Source organism: Pecten maximus, chromosome 14, assembly GCF_902652985.1.
Source record: "Pecten maximus chromosome 14, xPecMax1.1, whole genome shotgun sequence".
NCBI lineage: Eukaryota > Metazoa > Mollusca > Bivalvia > Pectinida > Pectinidae > Pecten > Pecten maximus.
This window is the reverse complement of record NC_047028.1, coordinates 15,529,653-15,547,582: the sequence shown is the minus strand read 5'-3', so window position 1 is coordinate 15,547,582 and position 17,930 is coordinate 15,529,653. Positions and strand designations below refer to the sequence as shown.

The window sequence follows — 17,930 nt, the reverse complement described above, 5'->3', positions numbered from 1 at the left end:
GGTTGTTTTGGAATTTTTCATGTTATAACTGGAAATGAAATTAATGAAATTAATGAAATTGTACTATTTCTATGAACATTCCTTAACTTAAAAGAAAACTCCCTGAACAGTTATCATGTTTGAGGTCATTGCTGAAGTTTAAGGAGTTTTTGTTAAAAGTTATATTTCTCCTTAAATCCAGAATTGATTTTAAATGAAAAAACTGTAAAAAGTTAAGGGATGCTTATGACACTAATAAGAAATAGAAGTTTAGAAAATTATAAGTTTTCCAGCATATATGATATTAATTGTGGTCAGGGCTAGGGTTTAAGGAACTGTGTCGCATGTCCCTTGTATTCATACAGATGTATTTATTTGACGCTTGTGAGGGGTAATTGTGACTATGGACGTGGACAAGCATGATTCCGTAAGCTAGGCTATGTGAATGGTAGAATTGTGTAGAATATATTATGATGTCAGTAGAGTGTACTAAACGCACATATCTTTTATTTTGCAGCCTATATCACACAACCAGTACCTACATGGTTTTTTCGTTTCAGCTCCTCAAGATTATACATATTAAAAACAACAGACTCACATTTTCGTATTATTTCTGTTTATTTCAGCATTATAGTTTTCTCCTTTCCTCCTTGAATCCTCTCCTGGAGACAACCAATGGCTTAACACATCTCAACAGCAAACCCCCTCCCCAAAATCCCATTTTTTTTCATAAAATATGAGGCAAAATTGTTAAAATAAATGATATTAAGAATTACTGTTCAAATTTTTAAAATTGTAAATGTTTAAAATCATGGAATATTTTTTTTAGTATTTTTTACTTATTTTTAAAAAATATTTTTTAATTAACAGATTAATGTTTATATATTGATTTTAATAATCAAAAGTATGTTATTAAGAAAATTAAACCTCTTGTGAAATTTGTTCAAATAAAGTCATAATTACTCAAAACTAAAGTTGATGTGAATATTTTGCATGCAGTCTTTCCTGTATCAGAATATCTTTATTTTATTACTAAAACTTATCTATATAAAAAGATAGATATTAGATTTTTTGAGAGTGATAAAATGAATAATATAGATTAACACACATAGCCTAGTAAAATCTTTTGCACTTTCCTTGTGCTTCTAATAAAAGATCTACCGTATATTGTATATCTATATCTAATCACAGCTATGGTGTGACCGTAACTAATCTTTTATCTATTTTTTAATATTTGTATACATTTTTACAAAAATACATTTATGCATTTAAAATGCATGAATCTAAACAAAACAGCTTTCTATTTTGTTTTCTAATACAAACTTTATTTATTTCTTTTTTATTTATTTTTATTTTTGATAATCTTTATTTATCATTTACTATAACTACTACTATCACCATTAATTCACAGTCTGTAAAGATCAAAATATATTGATGCATGTTGATTGAACTTTTTTACCGATGGTGCTATTTCTTTTTTATTTTCATCTCCCATCATGCCTTGTTGCTGCTTGCTGTTGTCATGTGCTGCCATCCCTGCCATGCCGCCATTTCATTGGCCGATCGCCATGTGCTCTGCATACTAATTAGCCGCAAGTGGTTGAGGTCATTCCAGGCAAGAAGCGGCCTCGTGACCATGCCGATGACCTCGTTCTGGTACTATATCCCATGAAGCTTTGCATGTAGCTGTAGTCTGCTTAAGGACAAACTTTGCACAGTCACATGACAGTCACATGACCTTGTCACATGACCATGTCACATGACAATGACGGCCCACTCCCCAAGTATTCCAGTATTGTAACTATCTTACAGGGACTGTGTTCTCTAAAGCCTGTTTGTGACACTATTAGATTTTTTTTCTATGTTTATAATAATATGTTCAACACATATCAAATTTGGATGATGTCTACTTGTGCAAATTTGGATGTATGTTGAACTCTGAACGGATTTCTTTCCAACACTTTGTTTTGGCCTCACTTACTGCTGTGCAGTGCATGTTTGTATGGTATATATCTACTACTCCTATTAGTGTGGGAAATTTGCCTGACCTAGGACAAAAAATAACACGTAAAACTGCAGGAATTCTGTGGGTTTTGCTTTCCAAATCACTAAAATGCTTGTTTGGACTTTCTGTGATGTAAATTAGGTCTACTTCATGTCATGTGATTCTGCAAGTTACAAAAAAAAAGAAAAAGAAAAAAGAGAAAAAGATAAATATAAGAAACTTTCTGATATTTGATATATTTTTCTGATTAATCAGGACCTTTCGGACTATATCTACATACATATACACTTAATCCTTGGTGTAATTCAGTACAAAATTATATATTCAGTATCTACATGTCTTGTATGAAGCTTGTGTCTCACAAACTGTCGGTCTTGTAGAATGTATATAAACTCTTATTTAGATTTGCTTGTCAACTCTCTAGATGTGTAGTTCTTATATCACTTCTGGTGATTGTCTCCTTCTGAAAAATGCATCATGGGATTTGGGAATTATTCGTATAGACAGTTAACCATTTGGTTTGACAGAAAAAATATTCACACACAAAAAAATCTACTTTGAATGCAGTTTTTCTTTGGCCAGGGGATATTTTTGGTTTTTAAGTTTTTTTTTACCATTTTTTTGCAAATTTTCTCTATCTTATAACAGATGATTTCATTATAATTGGCATGATATTGGCTGAAAAGTCAAATATTTTTATCCTATTTTTGGTTTCAATTTTCACATGCTTATTTTCATTGCACCAGCCCTAATCCAACAGCCCTCTCTTACAAGGCAGTTTTTTCCTGATTTCCTCTAGCAGGGTGCGTTACCGGGGGTGATACCGTACAAACGTGTAGCGGTTGCTGACGGCAAAAGTGGATTACCTATGTATCATCCAGGCGCAAACTTCGCCTACCAACAGGCGCTAACGGCCATGCAGTTACAACAGCAATATGTGCCAGCAACAAGTTGTAAGTATACAAACATTTTGTCTCTCGTTCATTTTTAATTTTCAAGGTCACTGATCAAGGATATTACTTGTTGTCAACCCAAGATGTAAGTATGGTATCGTGTCCTGCATCCAAAGTTAATGGATTTTTTTTTTCTCACTATCCACCCTTCCCTACTCAGGGTTGTCAGCATGTTATGGTGAGCTTGTATAGAATGGAATAGAAGGCTTTGTTGTCATAAACAGATGATTGCTTCATGTATAAAAGCCAATACATATCAATTGTACAGGGTAAACTCAACAGTAGGATCAACTAAATCAAATAAATACAGTTTCTGATGTTAGGTGAAAGTGAATGTAACATAGATATGCCCAAACTTGAAACTCATCTAAGCAAGTACCCTGTAATTCTGTGATCCTGAAATAAGAAAAAACTGGACATGAACCCTACGGGAAAGTAGTGTTACTTTTCCCCAATGAAATCAGATCTAGAGGTCAGAAATCTTTTTTTTTTTTCCAAAATATTTTTTTTTAAATGTGTTTTCATTAGATTGCTAGTTTTCAGAACTCTCAGTACTTTATGATTGCAGATCACATTTAATGTGGTCTTAATTCTATGATATGGTTTTATACATCCTCAATTACATTAAATCTGTTCATCCATGACTGATACTTAAATGGAGGACAGGGCTCTTTATAGAAACAAAAGTTGTTTCCATTGACAAGGTATCACCCTATATACTTTCATGTAAAAAATATTAAACAAATTTCTCCCTACATTTTTTTTACTTCACACCTTAGAAATATTTCAAAGAAATAAGCTGATGTAAAACATTCTATATCCCTTAGTTTAGAATTTTGTTCACTTTCCTTTTAATTTGGTATTTTGCTGAAAGGACATTATGGAAATATTTTGAAAGTTAATTCATAGATTTAGAAGATGAATAGACAGACAGGGCATAGAAGAACCAAAATATGGGAATTTTACAGAATCTTATAAATCAAAGTACTGAACGTACTTATAGCTATACTAAACTTACATCAAAGTACTTAAGGTATGAACCAAACCATTATCAATGTACTAAAGTACTCGGAGCTAAACAAACCAAAAATCAAAGTACTGAAAGTCGTAACCAAACTAACATCGAAATATTGAAAGTCTGAACCAAACCAAAAATCAAAGTACTGAGTACTTAGAGCTAAGCCAAACCAAAATCAAAGTACTGAAAGTACTTGGAGCTTAACCAAACCAACATCAAAGTACTGGAAATCGTTAGAGCTAAACCAAACCAACATCAAAGAACTGAAAGTCCTTATAGATAACATCAAAGTACTGAAGGTCTAAAGCAAACCTACATCAGAGTACTTATAAAGTGATAATAGATAAACCAAACCAACATCAAAGTACTGAAAGTCCTAACCAGACCAACATCGAAATATTGAAAGAACATCAAAGTTCTAAAAATCCTTAGAGCTAAATAAAACTTATATCGAAATACTGAAAGCATTTAGAGCTGAACCCAACCATCATGAAAGTACTGAAAGAACTTTAAGCGGAACCACTAGAGCTAAACTAAGATCAAAATCAAAGTACTGAAAGTACTCAAAGTTTTAACCAAACCAATATCAAAGTACTGAAAGTACTAAGAGCTTAGCCAAACCATCATACAAGTCCTGAAAGTACTTTAAGCGGAACCACTAGAGCTTAACTAAAAGCAAATTACTGAAAGTACTTAGAGCTTAACCAAACTATTATCAAAGTACTGAAAGTACTAAGAGCTTAACCAAACCAACTTCAAAGTACTAAACCAACTTCAAAGTACTGAAAGTACTTAGAGCTAAACCAAACCAATATCTATGTGCTTTTAGCTTAAGTTATTTGATTCACTGCACCATTGTCAAGGTAAATTATATCACATACATTCATTCATCTGCTTCTCAAATATTTTCATCTTTATGGATTGTTTCTTTCAAATTTCTGTAATTTTTTGTTGTTTTAGTTTATGTTTCAGGTAAGTTGGTCTTTATTATCTCCTCATTAAAAACAATATAAACATAAATTACAAACTATAGAAAGTGAAGTGTAAAGCATACAGCTTTGGCTAAAACTTTACTGGGGGAGGATCTGGTTCTTAACTATACAAGTGTCTTTCCTGCATTATATGTACGGTGTGACACTATTTTATGCCAATGGCAAACTGTTGCAGGCAAAGCTTTATGTTTGCTAATAGTGCTGAAATCCTTCGAACAATGACAAGCTATCAAATATGAATGAACTCGGGCAGAGATGGGAAGCTTTTAGATATGTATTTTTTTATTCTAATACAAATAAATCATTTAATTGTCACATGACTTTATATTTCAACAAATTGGGAATAGTGAACTGCAAAAGTATTATTTCATAAATATAGAAACATCTGATATAGAAGGTTAAAAGGGATTTTTTTTTGAGGGAATATTCACAAAAATGAAAACATAAATAAAAAATTATGAATATCAGTTACAGATAAATTAGGGTACTAAAGAGCGTATGTTATAGAAAAAATGTATTGCCTGAGTTTTCTTGCTTCTGTTGAGTCGATAGCCCTTCATTTTCTGTTTCGGATTCACTAAAATCAAGTTAGAAAATGAAGGGTGAATGCTACTGTTGCAGCTTGCAAATTATACATGTGCTATTTATGTCATTAATACTCTATACTGAAGCAAGATCACTCGTGGATTCAAATATGTACAAGGCCATCAACTCTCTATTTACAGTGAATGTATCCATTTATTTCATTTTTTGTTTAAATCTGTAAATTTCTCCAGAAGTATGGTTGCAAGTACTATGTACAATTAATGGAAATAGCTATGTCTTCAATCTTCAGATTAAGGTACACAAGTATATAATGTGTTCATTTATACTGTTTTTTTGTAATGCAGAGTTATATGCTCTTGTGAGCAGGTATTGATAAGTTTCATTTGTTTGTGAGAGTAACATCATTATTTTGTGAGAAAACGACATAATTTTCTCAAGCAAACTAATGATGTAACGATAAAAACCTGCTCACAAGAGCAGATAACTATGTGTTATGAAAAGACAGTATCAAAAACATAATTGACAAAGGTTAACAATATATATTTCTATATATTATTGTAAATGGTTCTTTCCAAAATAGTACAAATCAAGGTAGACAATGGAAGTTAGTGTTTTATGTCTGTATTTCACAAATATATGTAGACAACGGAACTTTTAAGTGTTCAGACCTTTTATCACAAATTAAAAAAATTACTGTTTTATGGTTTATTGTTAAATCTGTCAGGATATGACATTGAATTTAGTAAGTAGAGCCACATAGTTTACTCTTTCACTCAGTAGTAGTTCAAAATACCACCTAATAAATCTGGCAGAAACCACTCCCCTTTTTGTTATAGCTCAATAACATAAACATGTATTAAAGTTAATCCTTAAGATATTAACAATATAGGAGAATACTACAGGGTGAAGTATCAATGAAAATGTTTACATGCCAGACATATCGGGGAGATGCTACTTAAAGGATATTAAAAAACCATTATTTACTACAAAATTGTATCAATGAATTGTTTACAGATGTGTATACTTATAGGATTTTAAGGCAATTATTGTAAGCTTAGCATTAAATACCCTGTACAAGTCTGCTTCAAGTAAAGTTTGAACTCAATTGCAACATCTACTTATCAGTAGTTCCAAGCCAAATGTTACTGATCTGTATCGATGGCTTATATACATTCTGCTTCAAGCTAAAGCTTGACTGAAGTGTTACCTATTGCCAGTATACTTTGTCTTGTGATGCATTTGTAATTGATGAGTTGAACAACGTCAAAGCTATCTACCTACTTCTTGCCAATGCTTTCCTCATTTCTTATGTTTGATTTGTTCGGAACTTATGTTATCGTTCCACTTTAAGAGGGTATTTTCTCTTTTTTATTCTAGGTTTTTCATTTTTCAATAAAATTTGAAAAATCCTTTTTATGGGATTGATATGTAGTATTTGTCATGTTTATCCAACAATTTAAGGGACACCTATTTATTATGAAATTGATTTCTGCCTCTGGACACCTTAACTGGATCACAAGGATGTATGTCTAAAGCTGATTATGTTGTAGTTCATACATGACCCTGTTTTGCCACATTTTTTTTCTAAAACAAAAATAAGAAAACAACTAAGTCTGTGTCTTCTCCCTACAGCTCATAAAGCTTGATAAAAGAGCATTCTTCCCCTCCTCTCCTTCCCAAAAGAATTCACTCCAGCGACCCTTCTTTTCCCCCTTACAGATAGCCTATTTTCAATAACCCATAAAAAGGCCACTAGTCACTTGCCCTGTGGATATGTTCGCTGTCATATATACTTACTGAGAATGCTTGTAATGGCTGCCTCTGATGATTGGCTGTCTGTTATCGGCTACTCCTCAGCTTTTTCTGTACAATGTGTAAATATCTGCATTTGTTATGACTTGTGTTTGTCGACTTTTGTTTATTGTTTACAGCACATTAATTAATAACATTATATTACAGCTGAACTTGTATGTTATATAGACTTTTGTTCTGTTTACACACATTTTTCGAATGAATGCAATAAAAAAAAGACCAATCTTGTTTTTGTGGATCATTTTCACTTTCTCATTTAATTGACAGTAATGAATTTATTTTGTATTCATTATAATTTACCATGATTCTTCTTGAGAATTTTATAGTTTACACAAACAGTATTTTAAATTTTTTTCAACCCTTCAACTTACTGGATTTGTAATATCCCTGAAATCAAAGATACAATAAGTAAAGTTATCAAGAAGAGAAAATGACAAGAATGGTTAGACGAGATATTGTACTTCCAGTACAATATGTCAATAGTGAGCAACTATTTGGTGCAACATGTTAAAAAAGTACATAAATGAAATAAATTTGCATAAATAAAGTAATTTAGAATATTCTATTAGTAAAAATGTGAAAATAAAATGGATTCTTGGAAAATTTGTTGCCATTTTACATTATATGTATCGTCTGAGTAATCGAGTAACAGGCTTTGTCGGAAAAGTTTGCATGAGTATATATTGATCTTAGGAATATACTTCATTTGTATCTAATTGTAATGATGCTATTGTTGGGTGAATGTTTGCAACAGTTTATCCCATTCACCTTGGTGCTGAGAAGTTTTTTTTATGAAAACAAGCAAGGAGAAACTCATGTTAACAAATTCTAAATAATTTAGCTCTCCCGGAATTGTTATGTAAGGAAACAAAATAATAATGATAATTTATTTTTATTCATATTTGAAATAAAAAAAAACACATTTCTTTGATATTGTGATACTCTGTGACAGCCATTGTACAATCGTTGACCACTATTAACTTGATGTCATATCGGTGAGCGAAGGAAGGATCAAACAGCTGTTCAATGCCATTTTTAATTTATTATCCAGCATATAGTATATGGTATCTATCATCAAGTTCTTTATTAAATGTGTTTTTCCTTTCACAAATATTTGGTTATATCTACTAAGATTAAATTTAATACTCAATATAGTAGAAATGTTCCCCATCTTCAGGGATTGGTCTTTTTCTAATATGTTCAACAGTCAATGCATTTTATAGAAGCATGTTGGCCTTTTGCTTCAGTAGAACATTTTGTTAATCTGTCTGAAATGTGTTTTGTTCAGTTCATTTGGTTAATTTAAACTTTTATCATTCATTTTTTTGAAACATCGAGTGAGATTCCATGTGTAAGCTCTATTCCCAGAAAACAGTTTGCATAATTTTTATGCAAATTATCATATTAAAGTTCTTACATTTTCAGAGAAACACTTGAAATTTCTCGATAGATTGCTTCTTTTGATGTTTGAAAATGTTGATTTTGAATAAATATACAAAAAATCAAGATTATATTTTCCATTATTTTATTGAATTAGTACTTTATAAATGTAATCTTCTTGTATATTTGTGAAAAATTCAATTTTACACTAAAATCTTCAAACAAAGCAATACACTTATAAAGTACCATCATGAACCTACAATCCACTTTGGATTTGGTCCATGTAGCTAAAAAGTACTGTTTCTGGGATGACTTTATCAGGAAATCTTGTTGAACCCACTAGATTACTGATAGGAAACCAATATCATGTTTTCTTTCAGTTGTTTCAAAGATATCAGTTTAAAAGCTTTTAAAACCATTTGAATTTAGATTTCAATCCAGAAAAATCTTTCGATTATTCTTAAGAACAGTGGTGATTTTTTCGGTAAATTAATCTCCAACTGATCTTAATATTTGATGTGATATAAAGATATGTACGTGAGAGAAAGAAACATTAATATATGTTATAAGAGACAATGAATATGGCCACTTTTGATTCCCCAGATACAAATAAAAGTGGCATTCCAGTTCCTACCCAGATATCACAGTCAAGTCCCCTGCCGCAGACCATGCAGATACCCCAGCAACACCTAGTTCCAGTAACACGTGAGTGTGACGCTAGGCCACTGTCATCACCAATTTCCACCATTTTGTCATTTACTATTCTCTTTTACCTGTCCTTTAAAATAACACTCATTAACATTGTATAGATGGGAAAGGATTGTCATAAATAGCAAAATTAGAGGGGGGAATCTTAACATTTAATGTAATACCATATTTGTCATGGAATACACCCAGACCAAGTCACTTCAGTGTGAAATAGTCTATTAGCTGTTAATAGAACAACCTTTATAAAGATTTATGTTCTGGGCTTATCACATGGGAAATATGGTACAGTATTGCTTTTTTGGATAATTACTAATCCACAAGTTGTACTACAGCAAGGGAACTAACTCTTGTTGCAGTACAACTCCCATATTCTTGCACTTAGCTTTCTTCTGACCTGCTTTCCCTATAGTCAACAATGGGCTGTTTTCATGATAAAGCAAATAGGACATCCCATTGGGGTTTGTAGGGTGGTCAGGTTGGGTAATCACCCTTGATAATCTTCACAGATCCACATCTTTATAAGCTTATCAAGCACTAATTGCAAAACATACTTTACTATGTAGCTGTCTTTCTTTGGATTTCCTTAAAAATTATTCATTTTTTATTTGAAAAGAATATTGTTGTCCTTTCTTTTTTTCTTTCTGCATGATTTGAATGCTTAAAAATGACATGTCAGAAGTTTTGATGCAAGAATATTGTATTAATTTGAATATCGGTGTATGATTTGTGTTTTGAATGTATGTAGTGAAACTGCTTCAGTGTAAATATTCTATATTGTGGTTTAACGTTTCCGCCTCAGTCGGTGTTATCAGACATGTCAGAATATGTCGGGAAGGCAATAGATCTGTCCTGCTGACGTCTAATTTATATATTGGTTACGTCCAAATGTCTCTAGCAAGAGAGTTTGGTAGGACAAGCTAGATAATAAAATCTGCCTGAAGATCCGGAATTGGCCAATCAGTTGGAGGTCAGGGAAGAAACTGACCAATCACAATTTAGGAGGAATTTATTTGGAATAAATCAATAACAAATCATTCAGAGTGACAGAAATTGACCAATAAACAATTAGTATAACAATCAGAAATTGATCAATCATAAATCAGATGAAAATTCAGAATAGGAACCAACCAATCAGTAGGTCAGGGCAGACACTGGCCAATCACAAATTGGGTCGCAAATCAGAAAAAAGTCAATAACGAAATCATTCAGAAAGATAAAATTGACCAATAACCAATTAGTATAATGATCAGAAATTGATCAGTTATAAATCAGTACCAAGGCCTGAAAAGCAAACAGCTATTAGCAAATTGGTTCAAGTTATTTCTAGATGATGACAGAGAATAATTTTTTTGTCAGTTTTGAGAGAAATTTCTCCCTGACAAACACCAATGGGGTAGCAGTTCTCTCTGTGATAAACACAGACAGGGTAACAGTTCTCTCCCTGACAAACACAGACAGGGTAACAGTTCTCTCCCTGACAAACACAGACAGGGTAACAGTTCTCTCCCTGACAAACACGGACAGGGAAACAGTTCTCTCCCTGACAAACACGGACAGGGAAACAGTTCTCTCCCTGACAAACACAGACAAGGAAACAGTTCTCTCCCTGACAAACACGGACAGGGAAACAGTTCTCTCCCTGACAAACACGGACAGGGAAACAGTTCTCTCCCTGACAAACACAGACAAGCTAACAGTTCTCTCCCTGACAAACACAGACAGGGTAACAGTTCTCTCCGTGACAAACACGGACAGGGAAACAGTTCTCTCCCTGACAAACACAGACAAGGAAACAGTTCTCTCCCTGACAAACACGGACAGGGAAACAGTTCTCTCCCTGACAAACACGGACAGGGAAACAGTTCTCTCCCTGACAAACACGGACAGGGAAACAGTTCTCTCCCTGACAAACACAGACAGGGTAACAGTTCTCTCCCTGACAAACACAGAAAGGGTAACAGTTCTCTCCGTGACAAACACAGACAAGGAAACAGTTCTCTCCCTGACAAACACGGACAGGGAAACAGTTCTCTCTCTGACAAACACAGACAGGGAAACAGTTCTCTCCCTGACAAACACAGACAGGGAAACAGTTCTCTCCCTAAGAAACACAGACAGGGAAACAGTTCTCTCCCTGACAAACACGGACAGGGAAACAGTTCTCTCCCTGACAAACACGGACAGGGAAACAGTTCTCTCCCTGACAAACACGGACAGGGAAACAGTTCTCTCCCTGACAAACACAGACAAGGAAACAGTTCTCTCCCTGACAAACACAGACAGGGTAACAGTTCTCTCCGTGACAAACACGGACAGGGAAACAGTTCTCTCCGTGACAAACACAGACAGGGTAACAGTTCTCTCCGTGACAAACACAGACAGGGAAACAGTTCTCTCCCTGACAAACACAGACAGGGTAACAGTTCTCTCCCTGACAAATACGGACAGGGAAACAGTTCTCTCACTGACAAACACAGACAGGGAAACAGTTCTCTCCCTGACAAACACAGACAGGGTAACAGTTCTCTCCCTGACAAACACAGACAGGGAAACAGTTCTCTCCGTGACAAACACAGACAGGGAAACAGTTCTCTCTCTGACAAACACAGACAAGGTAACAGTTCTCTCCCTGACAAACACAGACAGGGAAACAGTTCTCTCCCTGACAAACACAGACAGGGAAACAGTTCTCTCCCTGACAAACACAGACAGGGTAACAGTTCTCTCCCTGACAAACACGGACAGGGAAACAGTTCTCTCCCTGACAAACACGGACAAGGAAACAGTTCTCTCACTGACAAACACAGACAGGGAAACAGTTCTCTCCCTGACAAACACGGACAGGGAAACAGTTCTCTCCCTGACAAACACAGACAAGGAAACAGTTCTCTCACTGACAAACACGGACAGGGAAACAGTTCTCTCCCTGACAAACACAGACAAGGAAACAGTTCTCTCACTGACAAACACAGACAGGGAAACAGTTCTCTCCCTGACAAACACAGACAGGGAAACAGTTCTCTCCCTGAGAAACACAGACAGGGAAACAGTTCTCTCCCTGACAAACACGGACAGGGAAACAGTTCTCTCCCTGACAAACACAGACAGGGAAACAGTTCTCTCCCTGACAAACACAGACAAGGAAACAGTTCTCTCCCTGACAAACACAGACAGGGTAACAGTTCTCTCCCTGACAAACACAGACAGGGAAACAGTTCTCTCCCTGAGAAACACAGACAGGGAAACAGTTCTCTCTCTGACAAACACAGACAAGGTAACAGTTCTCTCCCTGACAAACACAGACAGGGAACGGTTCTCTCCCTGTCAAACACCGACAGGGAAACAGTTCTCTCCCTGAAAAACACAGACAGGGAAACAGTTCTCTCCCTGACAAACACGGACAGGGAAACAGTTCTCTCCCTGACAAACACAGACAGGGAAACAGTTCTCTCCCTGACAAACACAGACAGGGAAACAGTTCTCTCCCTGACAAACACGGACAGGGAAACAGTTCTCTCCCTGACAAACAGACAGGGAAACAGTTCTCTCTCTGACAAACACAGACAAGGTAACAGTACTCTCCCTGACAAACACCGACAGAGGCGGAATGTATAACACGTTATTGCATCATGGCATGGTATATAATGGGATACAGGATGTGATGCTGGTATTGGCTTACCCAGTCTATATTTATATCTGATATTAATATCACATACTTTATCTTCCCTTAACAGTTACTGGTAATGTTATAATTTTGGTTGCCTGGGTTTTCCTTTATTTGTTGTTTTTGGTTATTAGATTGCCGCACATACAAATATGTATCTGGTTTGCGTATTATGATTTTGTAGTTGTGTAACATGTATTTGACCATATTAACTGGCTGTGACCTTCATTTGCTAAAGCTGTAAGGCTGTTAGTGGGGATACAATTTAATATAGCAGAAACAGGAGAGGACAGTAGAGAGAGGGGAATATTCAATAGAATGGTTAAATAGATTAATAAGGGACATTGATTAGGTCAGCCATATCAGGTGAATTAGGTCAAATGGTTTAATTGTACTAATAAAAACTCCTGGCAATAATAAGATAAGCCATATATACTGTATTCCATGGTAATAAGCCTACACTTAGTTTGAAAATAGAATGTTGGCCATTCACTTACTGCAGGATCAATATGGTAATTAGGTCATCTATTTCACCAGGAAAACAGGGGGGTATAAATTAAATGTAATTGGGACATTAATTAGGTCTTACAGGGTATTAATTAGGTCAAGTATTAAGCTAGACCAGCCAGGGAAATTAAACCTGATCCAGTCAACTTGAAACAATGACCTTGAGATATTGATATGATAATTAAAGGATATAAAGCAGGTCACTAATGGATGTTAATTAGGTCAAATGCATTATTAACAAATATCTATTTTATATTTTGCCTTTTCAGCACAATTAACCCATTATTAATTTGTATTTTTTATATCTTTTTTGTTGTTTCATTTCTTTCATGCTCTAACTCCTGTGTGCTTTTAATTTGCTTTGGTCACCTGCATGTGGTGTTCGAATGCTTCGACAACATCTGCACAATAACTGGTCCCCTTACTGTTGCCATAACAACACAATGCCAGCAGTGCCATTGGTTGTCTCCCCTGAAGCCGCTGCATCCACAGCTATGGTGACGGCACCAATTGGCGTACCATCTAATAACGCCTATACCGTAAATTACTTTGACAGCAACCAACAGGTAGAGTGCTCCATAGTTACCATGACAACTGCTAATGTTTTTTTGTAGTTTATGTATCATAGATACATATTAGATTAAAAGTGTGAGATGGCATTCATAAATAAATACAAATATCACTTTAATTAGACTTTTTTTTATTGGATTGTAACAAATTTTCATCGAGTTTCTAGGAAATCAGAAAATCATTAATTTATATGGGATGTAGTTATTATAAATGTCTTGATTTTTAAAGAGGTTGCATTTATAGTAGAAAATAATCATTGGAGTTTACACCAGGACGATTTACCTAAAAGTGTTTTTTTGTATTATATATGCAAATTTAAATTAGTTCATACATAACTATTTTTATAAAATCAATCATTGATATGTTTCTTTGAAAAGCAGAGATCGAATCAGGACATGTTTTGACTTGTTTTGGTTTCTGGCCCTGTTCCTGTATAGGGTGAGGCATTCAGGCCCCTGTCCAGCTTAGAGGCAGAATTAATAGCTAGTTCACATCCCTCCCAGTGCACCTTGTAGTGAAAGGATTATCTTCTCCTCTCTGTCAGCCAGTAGCTTCTAAGTCAGCAGGTTATATATATACCTACAATTGGAAATTGTTTTTGGCAAAAGTTTAAGGATATACATTTCTTGCTATCTGAATTCAATAACTTCTTTTTAAAGCTACTTGGGTTTCTAGCACTTCTTTAATTAGCAAAGATGTACAAATATGGAACACACCACAGAATCTAAAAGGTTGTTCAGCTTTACTGTCAGAGGACATTACTGTGGTGAAGTGTTGGTCAGTTGTCTTAGAAACTTTGTACTGTAGGGTCAATGGTCACTGTTTCAAGGTCTAGCATAGAGTCAGTTTGTTACTTATATGTAGTATAGATCGAAGTCAGTGTGTTACTGTCTATATGTAGTATGGAGTCAGTGTGTTACTGTCTATATGTAGTATGGAGTCAGTTTGTTACTGTCTATATGTAGTATGGAGTCAGTGTGTTACTGTCTATATGTAGTATGGAGTCAGTGTGTTACTGTCTATATGTAGTATGGAGTCAGTTTGTTACTGTCTATATGTAGTATGGAGTCAGTTTGTTACTGTCTATATGTAGTATGGAGTCAGTTTGTTACTGTCTATATGTAGTATAGAGTCAGTTTGTTACTGTCTATATGTAGTATGGGGTCAGTTTGTTACTGTCTATATGTAGTATGGAGTCAGTTTGTTACTGTCTATATGTAGTATGGGGTCAGTTTGTTACTGTCTATATGTAGTGTGGAGTCAGTTTGTTACTGTCTATATGTAGTACAGAGTCAGTCTGTTACTGTCTATATGTAGTGTGGAGTCAGTTTGTTACTGTCTATATGTAGTACAGAGTCAGTGTGTTACTGTCTATATGTAGTACAGAGTCAGTGTGTTACTGTCTATATGTAGTATGGAGTCAGTCTGTTACTGTCTATATGTAGTATGGAGTCAGTTTGTTACTGTCTATATGTAGTGTGGAGTCAGTTTGTTACTGTCTATATGTAGTACATAGTCAGTCTGGTACTGTCTATATGTATTATGGTGTCAGTGTGTTACTGTCTATATGTAGTACAGAGTCAGTGTGTTACTGTCTATATGTAGTATGGAGTCAGTTTGTTACTGTCTATATGTAGTACATAGTCAGTCTGGTACTGTCTATATGTATTATGGTGTCAGTGTGTTACTGTCTATATGTAGTACAGAGTCAGTGTGTTACTGTCTATATGTAGTATGGAGTCAGTTTGTTACTGTCTATATGTAGTACATAGTCAGTCTGTTACTGTCTATATGTAGTATGGAGTCAGTGTGTTACTGTCTATATGTAGTATGGAGTCAGTGTGTTACTGTCTATATGTAGTATGGAGTCAGTTTGTTACTGTCTATATGTAGTATGGAGTCAGTCTGTTACTGTCTATATGTAGTATGGAGTCAGTTTGTTACTGTCTATATGTAGTGTGGAGTCAGTTTGTTACTGTCTATATGTAGTATGGAGTCAGTTTGTTACTGTCTATATGTAGTATGGAGTCAGTGTGTTACTGTCTATATGTAGTATGGAGTCAGTGTGTTACTGTCTATATGTAGTATGGAGTCAGTTTGTTACTGTCTATATGTAGTATGGAGTCAGTTTGTTACTGTCTATATGTAGTATGGAGTCAGTGTGTTATGTAGTATGGAGTCAGTTTGTTACTGTCTATATGTAGTATGGAGTCAGTTTGTTACTGTCTATATGTAGTATGGAGTCAGTGTGTTACTGTCTATATGTAGTATGGAGTCAGTTTGTTACTGTCTATATGTAGTATGGAGTCAGTTTGTTACTGTCTATATGTAGTGTGGAGTCAGTTTGTTACTGTCTATATGTAGTGTGGAGTCAGTTTGTTACTGTCTATATGTAGTATGGTGTCAGTTTGTTACTGTCTATATGTAGTACAGGGTCAGTCTGTTACTGTCTATATGTAGTACAGGGTCAGTCTGTTACTGTCTATATGTAGTACAGAGTCAGTGTGTTACTGTCTATATGTAGTACAGAGTCAGTTTGTTACTGTCTATATGTAGTACAGAGTCAGTCTGTTACTGTCTATATGTAGTACAGAGTCAGTCCTAACAAACGTTTTTCAGGGATATCCATGTAAATCTATATTAATTGCAGTTGTTTAAATTGATTGTTTCAAATTGGAGCTGAACTTTTGTTGTTGTTTTTTTTTGAGTCCATGACTGATGTTGAGTTATAAACATAATAAGTGTACTATTTGAGCCAATTTCCTTTGGGTTAATATTGAGTCAATGTTCTATGGGTTGATATTGAGCCAATGTGAGTCGGTTCAATTGAGTCAGTGGTTGGTATGGTGGTAATATAATTGTGACATTTGGAGTGTAACCATGGTTTGTGTGGAGCTAATGTGACTCTGTGTAAAGGTCTGGTTTATGTTGTTAATGGAAGGTCCTGTGCTTCAGCATCTGGGCAGCATTTTTGGAAGATATGGCTAGAAAGCAAAATATCTTAACTTGTTGCTTCACCCGCTTTGAACAATGATATTGACACAGGAAAAGTATGATATGTGAAGAAAATAATATTTGGCTGGAAAGAGAAAATATACCAAGATCATTACTAAATTTAAATGTTTAACATGACTTAATGTTACTAATACATGTACCTTGTAGATTTATCAATTAATGCTTTTAATTAAATTATAACAATGGTTAAGCTGATTAGAGCTAGTCTAAGGAACCCTAAATGTGCAATTCCTCCTTACTTATTGGAAGCTTGATATTTTTTAAATTTCTATTTCACTCATTGTAAAGTGTTTCTGTGACAAATGTAGCAGATCTAGATTATCAGTTACACTACACAATGCTTCTGTAGTGTATTTATTACTAAACACTGCTAAACTTAAATAAACCAATCAAATTGTATGTAACATTTACATGTTTGTCCCTGTTTTTACAGCAGTAATGTGGATTTGATTGGCTGTTGTACTTTCAGTTGCTGGACACCCTCCCAGTTTGCCGAGATTTTAAATTGGGCCGGTGTAACAGGCCTGAATGCAAGAGTGTGCATATTATGGAGGGTAAGTTGCTCACAGGTCAACTTATGTCACCAAGCTCAAGGTCACATAATATCAGATTAATGTTATATACATGGACAGCTCATTGAATTTCATAAAAGGTCATATACCCTACTTTAACTTGACATTGTGACCTCAAGATTTACAAATTCATCTGGAGGTACGACTATACAGTAAGATTGGTAAGCTATTCATGACTTCATCATTTATATCAATATATCTTTAAAACT

At 34.7% G+C, this 17,930-nt stretch overlaps 1 protein-coding gene across 17 annotated transcripts in view; it reads left to right on the top strand.

The window, feature by feature from the left end:
- LOC117341986 (muscleblind-like protein 3) overlaps positions 1-17,930 on the top strand; it is a 178,784-nt gene that overhangs the window by 150,408 nt on the left and 10,446 nt on the right. For 9 of the 17 annotated variants that reach the window (XM_033903913.1, XM_033903909.1, XM_033903915.1 and 6 more), the window contains 6 exons: positions 1,570-1,635; positions 2,784-2,937; positions 4,916-4,927; positions 9,289-9,390; positions 14,015-14,130; positions 17,619-17,703. In XM_033903913.1, coding sequence (XP_033759804.1) covers positions 1,570-1,635; positions 2,784-2,937; positions 4,916-4,927; positions 9,289-9,390; positions 14,015-14,130; positions 17,619-17,703 — 535 coding nt within the window. The remainder of the gene's footprint in view (positions 1-1,569; positions 1,636-2,783; positions 2,938-4,915; positions 4,928-9,288; positions 9,391-14,014; positions 14,131-17,618; positions 17,704-17,930) is intronic. The other 8 variants (XM_033903916.1, XM_033903908.1, XM_033903907.1 and 5 more) reach the window with 7 other exon arrangements.